This window comes from Periplaneta americana, chromosome 16, assembly GCF_040183065.1.
Source record: "Periplaneta americana isolate PAMFEO1 chromosome 16, P.americana_PAMFEO1_priV1, whole genome shotgun sequence".
Taxonomy (NCBI): Eukaryota; Metazoa; Arthropoda; class Insecta; order Blattodea; family Blattidae; genus Periplaneta; species Periplaneta americana.
In genome coordinates, this window is record NC_091132.1 from 162,188,218 (window position 1) to 162,198,000 (window position 9,783).

Consider the following 9,783-nt stretch of genomic DNA (forward strand, 5'->3'; position numbering starts at 1 on the left):
ACGACTACAGCTGTGCTGTCTCAGAGATGAGACTTGAAGAAATCCCAGTTACAATTAATTTTCCCGGGTGTAATGTGACCATCACGTAAGCGTAACACACGGGGTGTCGTAGCTCTTCTCCTTCCCCTTGGTTTTAACTTGTATTGTGTTCGTCACAAACTCCGTCTTCATATAGGTAACCACAGTATTGTTTGAATTATGACAGAGTTGCTATCTTTTTCAGTGTGCTATTAATAAGATTGATCATTTCTTTGTATCATTCTTTATAAAACATCTCCTCATCGAGTTCCGTTTCCCACATCTTTCAGCCTTCCTTTCTTGAAGTTCGTTTGGAATTATTTTTTGTACGTGATATGTTCATTACAACAATATTCTTCTATTTGCACTTTGCTTACAGAATCTTTACCAGTTAAATCAGGTGGCATAGCTGCTATTTTTTCTGACTTCTAGAGTTATTTATGAATTTGAAACTTTAGTTGACTCCGTATACTCATAATTTATATCAGCGTATGTAGGTGAGCAATAAAATGTCATGTTCGAAAATACATTTGCCCACATGGTGTGCAATATATTCTGCTTCTTTTACATTTATTACACATTTTACATATACAGTACTATAATATGTAAATTATTTCCAGAGTAATACATGGCCTATTATTAGTCATTTCCTTTGTGCCTTAATGTCTGCGTTCTATTCTGCCATAATTTTCTTCTCTAATTTGACACCTAAGTTGAGGGTATTTGCCATGCAGAATCAGACTGATAGCTATTACACATAAAGTGAACTTTAATATAGCTAAATAAATGTATTCACGATGTGTTTATGTTCTGTAGGAACGAAATTTATCGCATCTGGAAGTGTCTGACATGAAGACAGAATGCGGAGACCACAATTATGATATAAAAACAGAGATAAAAGTTGAAGACACCACTCCAGTGACTATTAGCTCTCCTATGATGAAATCGGAAGTTGATGTAAGTGATTCACTATCAATATACATATATACCTGCACTGCATTTTGCATGTATCAGAAGCATTAATATTCTCGAATAGTGTGAATTTTTTTTCTCTTTTTTTGAGGATGACATTGTCTCGTGTGACATGTTCAGATTCAAATAATTGTAAAATATATCAGATTCAATATTCGTGTTTCAAATTATACCTCTTTAATTAATGTAATTGATTCTGTTATGGTATCTCCAAATTATTTTTGAAATAACTGTATAAAAATAAGTTATTATTAACTGATAACTGTTGGTAAGGTTGTGACCAAATTCGGACATATACACACCTACAGCCACCGGCGTGGCTCAGTCGGTTAAGGCGCTTGCCTGCCGGTCTGAAGTTGCGCTCGGGCGCGGGTTCGATCCCCGCTTGGGCTGATTACCTGGTTGGGTTTTTTCCGAGGTTTTCCCCAACCGTAAGGTGAATGCCAGGTAATTTATGGCGAATCCTCGGCCTCATCTCGCCAAATACCATCTCGCTATCACCAATCTCATCGACGCTAAATAACCTCGTAGTTGATACAGCGTCGTTAAATAACCAACTAAAATAAAAATACACACCTACATACGTCTTTCCAGGAAGAAAACTGTGTATCAACTGACTGTGCGGGAAAAATTTTTGTACTACAGTATGTGAAATTTTATAATTCATTATACTTGAAAATATTAAGCAAAAGGGTTCCTATTTTTTTAAAATTATAACATAATTTCCACTGTAATGGGTCACTTGTATATGACATTGTAATGTCACGGGTGTGACGGGTATGTACCTATTGAAATAATAGTTGGGAGCATGCCTGCAAAAGCAATTGAAATACTGTAGAATCCTTCTTAACTGGCACCAAAGGGATCAGGTTAGTTTCAGGTACGGGATTTTGTTGGATAATTGTATAGATATCCGTATATACAAAAAAAAGTTCGTATTTCATGGTACCAAATACTGAAACTGTAACCATGTGAAGTTTTTTCGCTATCACTTGCTGACAATTGAAGGAAGATAAAAACTGTGGATTTTCCTTATGAAAGCACATCACACAACACAAATAATACACTAATACTTGGTTCGTATATTGCCCTAGCAATATCTATTGCAATTCTCTTTATTATACTCATATATAATTCAAATTTCCGAATTATACAATTCTACCCTATCAATCATATTATATTCTGATTAATAACAAATATTGTGCTGATAATAGCGAAAACTCATTCTCAGGATCTCTCACAGCTAGAGGGAAATTTTTGTCCCTCCACTGTCATCAATTTATTGCTTCCATGGCAAGATTTCATCGTGATTAGCATCATTTAACAAATGCGACAGGTCTTGTTTCAGAAGACTACATTTTTCATTCTTGCTTTTGGGTGTACTGCATGCTGTGTGTTCCAAATTACGGATCATTTTTTATTATTTCCAGGACTTATGGCCAATTTGTCCATGTAATGTTTAATTTTGCTTAACGAATGTTAAATTAACAGTCTTTTTATTTTTAACGCTTTGTAAATATATGTTCCATTTGTTCAACATAATTTTGTTTAAGATAACCAACACTTAACCATAACTTAACCATAACGTCTGTTAGCACTCTTTTAGCTACTCAACAGCAGTTGTTAATGATTCTACACATGTAACACAATTTTTGATTGGCTAAAATTAATCTTTAAATTCTATATTATAGAGGGAGTCATGAAACTTGCATAAAATGACAACCTTTTTATAGTAGGCCACGGTCCATAAACAAAGAGTTGACAAATTAAAGTTGTAGGTGACGTGCTGAATAATAATTACAAAGTAAGGTTATATTTCCTCATTGCTAATATGGATACGAAATACGAAAGAAATAACAGTCATGTATTTAAACAGTCCAAAGTATTTTTTAAATGTTATATTACCAGTCATATGCTAAACTTTACCTACAGAGAGACACAAATTATTAATTTCGCAACTTCTGTTCGAACAGCTATGGAGACATCGGCCATATTTAACTAACTGTTAATCGAGTTAACTGCCCGAAAAACTACATTTAAAATTAACAAACCGTTAATAATCTGTTAAACCAAACTGGTGTTGATAAAACATACAATTTTATTAATTAACAAATTGTTTAGAGTTTAACAGTCGTTAAATTTTCTAACAATACTTGGAAAAACCGGCCATTAGAGTTATAAAAATCAGCATTTATACTGTTTACTAGACTTTTACTTGCCGTATGTTTTTAATTTGACATCGAATCGGTATCTTCAAATATTGTGCAAATTTTCACAAAAACAACAAATTGCAGCTTTCATACTTCAATCCATTTCAAGTTATGAATCTTCTCAAACAGCTGGAACAGTATGTGTTACTTATTGTGTTGTAGTTAAATTGAATAAGTGCAATTTGCATGTTTGGAAGCAAAACCTTTATTTTCTGCTTCTCTTCTGAAAAGAACGAGCGAAATTGTGTTTACATAATTTTGAGGACCTGTATAGATCTAATGCACATATATGGAAGGTTGAAAATTTATTCCAAAAAATCGTCCCTTAAATTTCTTACTCACTTTTCCAGGAAGCTTTGTTGGATGTGGACAGAGTTCAGCAGGAACACAAGGCTGAAATATCTTCAGAGGAGGATAAAATGTTCCCTGAGAGGTGAGTGTACTGTGCAGGTTATGCTTCTTACAGTCTTTCACAGCTTCATCTAATGACGAAGGAGATATAAATTTTACATTACTTATATTAATACTATATCAGCTGCCTTATTATTCTGCTGTCCTTTGGGAACCATGATTTCCCAAAGTGTAGGATCATATGGCATTACTTTTGATTGGTAACATTTTACTGTGGCCGCAATTGAGGGGCGTTTTCACAAAACTCGTTATCTACAAATCTTGTTTTTTTCAAGACAACTCTTTTCTAAAATATACAACTGTAGATACCTAGTTTTGAAAACTCTCTTTTATTTCAAGATCAATTTACAGATATATTTACCAACTTTAGCTTAATTCTGATAGCACCATTGGATTCTCCTGACCCAATAACATAAGAATACGCTAAAACCTCAAACTCGAAAAAAATATAGATGAGTTTCGTGAAAAAGCCCCTCAATTGCTACGTATCGCGCTAGTAGATTGCTTTTTGTGCTTTGCAACTCGAGTGCGTAAAAGTTCCGACAAGTTTTTATGGACCTGGTACATATATTTTTACTTATATTTGGCTACATTTGTTCATCTCCCTGTTCATACTTTGCTGCATTTTAACGTTGTGTCTTTATCAGATTATCATATCATAAATGCAAGCATCTTCATCTTCAATAGCTATTTGTTATTGATACTGTTCTATGACCGGGCGGCCGGGTAGCTCAGTTGGTAGAGCAGCTGGCTACGGACTGGAAGGTCCGGGGTTCGATCCCAGGTGGTGACAGGATTTTTTCTCGTTGCCAAACTTTCAGAACGGCCCCAAGGTTCACTCAGCCTTCTATAAAAGGGTAAAAGGCGGTCAGAGCGTGGTGCCGACCACACCACCTCATTCTAGTGCCGAGGTGATGGAAAGCATGGGGCTCTACCTCCATGCCCCCCAAGTGCCTTCATGGCAAGCATAACCTTGGATGAGCTGTGGAGGAAAATGCTTCTACTCCATACGTATTAATTAATATATCTAGGTAGTAAACATGACGTTCAACATGGCACATCATTTCCTCAAAATCTGCGTGCATCTTAATTGAACGTTCGTTTTCTATTTGATTCTTACAGTATTCTCACCAGATTGCACGCATGGAGAATTGAACACTGTAGATATAACTTTAATCTAGCATAATGTGGGCAACTGCGTATGGAATGCATGCAGTTCACCTAAACGTTACAAAGAACACATCACAGCCATAACAAAACTACAAAATCACTTCCACATATCCCGAACACATCACAAATGCTGTCCACGCCTGTGGAGTAACGATCAGCGCGTCTGGCCGCGAAACCAGGTGGCCCGGGTTCGATTCCCGGTCGGGGCAAGTTACCTGGTTGAGGTTTTTTCCGGGGTTTTCCCTCAACCCAAAATGAGCAAATGCTGGGTAACTTTCGGTGCTGGATCTCGGACTCATTACACTGGCATAATCACATTGATTTCATTCAGACGCTAAATAACCTAAGATGTTGATACAGCGTCAAAAATAACCCAATAAAATAAAAAAAATATCAAATGCTAACCATAGTACAGAGACATAAACGCAAACATGTAAATTCTACATATTCAACCAAAAAGGCAGAAACAAACACAATAGAACAATACGAAATATATAGACACACAAAAACACCTCCAAATCAACTTCTCCACACAGATCTCAATTTCAGAACACACTCTCGACTCCACATTACACTAAACGAACACACACTCAGAGGGAACAAACAGAAGGTGCCAAGACCAGCACCAACCAGTTCTGAAGATGACGAGTACCAGGGTGAAACTAGTTAACCTGATACTGTAATATTTAACACGCGAAAGATATATAATACATATTCCGAAGTGATACAGTGTTAAAAGTTGCGTAATCAAGATGTATAATTGATTTTTTTTTAAATGTGTATTAGTTTGGGGAAAACCAAACAAATGAAACACTATTTAACTTCCGTGTTTAAATTAAATTGCAATTTGTTAATTGTGTATTAGTACAATATAGGAAAAAAAGGCTCTAAATATTACAAATAAAGTAAGTCAAAATATGCGACAATTGAAAAAAAATCCCCAAGACTATTGTAGAAGAAAAAAAAAGTATTATTTCCTAGATTTCTATAAATTTGGATGGATCCCTTTATAGACAACAGAGCCACTTTCCGGAGATTTGTTGAAAAATATTCGTTTATAAATTTTTCCAAGTGTTTTCATAATATGCCACTAGCTCCTGCCAACATTCCGTAGTTATGAATAATTGTTTAGAGGTCCTTTTTTTCAAGATGATACGAAACTGTACTACATTATGCTTAAAATACTTTGACTTGACTGCATTGAATATTGTGGACTCTAATATATTTCCATTTTTATAGCAGGATTGTGAATAATTCTGAGAAGCGTGTGTCAGAAGACTGCACCAGCGTTGATCGTGAAGAAGATCAATTGACACAGTGTGGCAGCCACAATGGTGACAGTTCAAATATTAGCTGCATAAACCATAGTCCTATCAAATGTAATTTATGCAACGAGGTTTTTGTAACACATCAATCACTGATAGTTCATTTTGATATACATACAGACAAAAAGTCTTTCCAATATAATGGCTGTGGGAAGTATATTTTTGAAACAAGTGATGTAAGGAAGAGTGCAATCCTGCACACAGGCGAGAAAGCATATTATTGCAATGTTTGTGGGAAGATATTTAGAAAATCTTGGGATTTCAAGATTCATACACGTTTGCATACAGGGGAGAGACCATTCAAATGCGAGACGTGTGGAAAGTGTTTCCTATTATTGGGAGATTTAAAAAGACACGTACGAATACACGGAGGCGAAAAGCCTTTCAGATGCGAAGTATGTGAGAAGTGTTTCACGGAGAAGGGAAATTTGAAGAAACATGCACGGACACACACAGGCGATAGGCCATGCAAATGCGATGTATGCGGAAAGTGTTTCAAAGATAAGCAAGTTCTAAAGAAACATGGACGCATGCATACAAGGGAAAGGCCATTCTTATGCGAGGTGTGTGGAAATACTTTTCCTAACTCTTCAGTGTTTAATAAACATTTACGCACACACACCGGAGACAGTCGAGTCAAATGCGATGTGTGCGGAATGTTTTTCGTAGCACTGGGGGATTTAAAGAGACATTCACGCATACACACCGGCGAAAGGCCATTCAAATGCGAGGTGTGTGGCAAGAGTTTTGTGGATAAGCCACATTTAAACATCCATGCTCGCATTCATACGGGCGAAAGGCCATTTAAGTGCGAAGTGTGTGGGAAGTGTTTTTCCGAAAAGATAGCTTTAACTAGGCACACTCACACACATACTGGCGAGAAACCATACAAATGCAAAGTGTGTTGGAAGGGTTTATCATGTTCCTCTCAATTGCGCATACATTCACGATTACACACGGGCGAAAGGCCATTCAAATGCGATGTGTGTGGGGAATGTTTTGTGGGAAAGAAACTGTTAAGCAATCATGTACGGATGCACACATAGGAGAGGCAATTCAATTGTGATGTTTGTGGAAAGTGTTTTTTTTTTTATCGGGACATTTAAAGAAACGAGCATACATTGGTTAAGCCATTCGGTTGTTATGTGTGTGAAGACTGTCTACACAGAGGAGAGACAATCTAAATGCGACTATTCGGAAGTCTACAAAAGACTGAAACTTCCCTACACAGTTGAAACAATTTTTTTAAATTTTATTTGTGGAATATGTTTCACTTTTAAGGGAAGCTAGAAAGCCATATTCACTTACACTTTATTGTACATTTACAGTGAGGATTTTTGCGTTGCGGCCGATACTTGCATAAAATCAAGGTATAATCTGAAGTGGTGTAATTCAGATGTTTAATTGTTTGCGCCTTTTTGTGCAGATGAGTTTTATTTTATGTTGACTGCATTCAAAAGTTCATAATAACAATAGTGCTGTACTGTGCCAACATTGCATTGCCATATTCTGCAAACTTACAAAGTTACTAATTTAAACATTTACATGTCGTATACAAAATACAGCATATAAAGATAATACATTATCATTACAAAAATTTTAAACCACTCAATAATATAATAATAACGAAAAGTAACAAATTGTGTCTTGTGGGATTTATCACAACTTTTTATTGCATAGCCTACACATTTATTAAGCTACATATTTATGATGACTGGGACATACCATTATTTATGAATTTACCAAAAGGTTTTGCTAGACCACAAACTACATATTTTGATGTCCGGGTACAAAACTTATATGTAACGAATAATTATAAATGGTATGATTGGACGAATTTTGAAATGGTGAATAAATTAAATATTGATATAATATAATCAGATAAGTGGGAAATATAATTTGGTTTAGCTACCTCACTTTTTTATAAAATAAGAGTAAATCTAAATAAGAGAGCGTACATGACTGCAAATAATGGTGGAATCAAAACCACCACCTTCACTACTACTACTAAGTATTCTGCAGGAATGAAATATCTTTTTTACCACTCTCCTCATGAAATAGATAAATATTAAACAAAATAAACAACCAAATTAAAAAAATAATATATATATATATATATATATATATATATATATATATATATATATATATATATATATAAACTGTATAGTGTCTTCTCGTCCTAGGAATAAATTTTTATGCTTTTTAACTTAAAAATTAAATTCAACAAAAATAATAAGAAACAGTATATTCCAAACAAAATTATGTATTGAAAAGAAGCTGAAATATCCCAAGAACACCAGAGGAATGGCACTACATTATAAGCACAAGGAAAGAGGGCTTTAGGAAGACTATCCCAGATTGATCTACAGTGAACCTCCAGTAGTACACGCCCGTTTTTTACGCCATTCCGCGTTATATGCTCTTTTCGTCCGATCCCTTGACATCCCTATATAAAATCATGCAAAATCCAACACTTAATATGCTCATCATCCCGTTTAATACACTCTTTCACCTGGTCAAAATTCTACAATATCGTTCTTTAAAGAATACTGAGAAATTTTTCTTGGACTTCTACATCTACTATTAGCATCCGATGATCAAAATTTTGCAAGAGTCTTAATTTGGTGACTAGTGTAGAATATAATGTAGAAAGTTACACAACACAGAACTGCACGCATTGTATTCTTCACCTAACATAATTAGGAACTTGAAATCCAGACGTTTGAGATGGGCAGGGCATGTAGCACGTATGGGCGAATCCAGAAATGCATATAGAGTGTTAGTTGGGAGACTGGAGGGAAAAAGACCTTTAGGGAGGCCGAGACGTAGATGGGTGGATAATATTCAAATGGATTTGAGGGAGGTGGGGTGTGATGATAGAGACTGGATTAATCTTGCACAAGATAGGGACCGATGGCAGGTTTATGTGAGGGCGGCAATGAACCTTCGGGTTCCTTAAAAGCCATTTGTAAGTAAGTAAGTATAGAATGTAATGCCGCCCTTGAATATCTACAAGACTACTACTTTCAGGGCCTGTCCTTGCTTACTGTTTTAAAACATATTGTCAATGATGACTAGATGACTTGGAATTGGAAGCGGTAGACAATCAAAATCCTTCTCGTGACAAAGCCCTTGCCCTCGCGTCTGTAATTCGTAGATTCATTAATGTTCGTAGTAGTCAAATTACTTCTGTCACTTCCGATTTAAATCGTGTGGAAAATGCATTTTAATCATAGTACTGCATTAAGTGCAAGACAGAAAACAATTTCTAAATACAAGGAGACTTTAATTGATAAAACACTGTATTTGTTGTGCCATTTTCTGAAAGGACGGAAAATAAAATAACCTCTTATGTTGCGTAATAATTACTTTATTTGATTCTTAAATTTCTTATTGAGTTCAATTCATTTTCTAATTATCTGAAATTGGATCTTTTCCGAGTAATAATGGATAAAGTCTTAATTCCAAGCATTCGCCGGTAGATGACACCAATCACTCTTGGCTCAGATTATTTGTTCACGATTTTCTGAGCCATAGTGGATCATGTCACCAAAGCGTTGCGTCAACTAACATCACAGTTGTTTATATTTTATAAATGTAGAATTTGAGATTGTAGCAATAAAATTATTGCTAGTGAAATTAGATAATCCGCTAGAGCAATTTAACTCTAAGTC

The 9,783-nt window shown here is 35.4% G+C and overlaps 1 protein-coding gene across 1 annotated transcript in view; it reads left to right on the forward strand.

The window, feature by feature from the left end:
• The window catches only part of LOC138691685 (zinc finger protein 596-like), a 50,952-nt gene extending 42,736 nt beyond the window's left edge, over positions 1 to 8,216 (forward strand). The window contains exons 6-8 of the mRNA XM_069813925.1: positions 835 to 975; positions 3,551 to 3,633; positions 6,024 to 8,216. Of these exons, the coding sequence (XP_069670026.1) occupies positions 835 to 975; positions 3,551 to 3,633; positions 6,024 to 7,152 (1,353 nt within the window). The 3' untranslated portion in view covers positions 7,153 to 8,216. The remainder of the gene's footprint in view (positions 1 to 834; positions 976 to 3,550; positions 3,634 to 6,023) is intronic.
• The last annotated feature ends 1,567 nt before the right edge of the window (positions 8,217 to 9,783 follow it).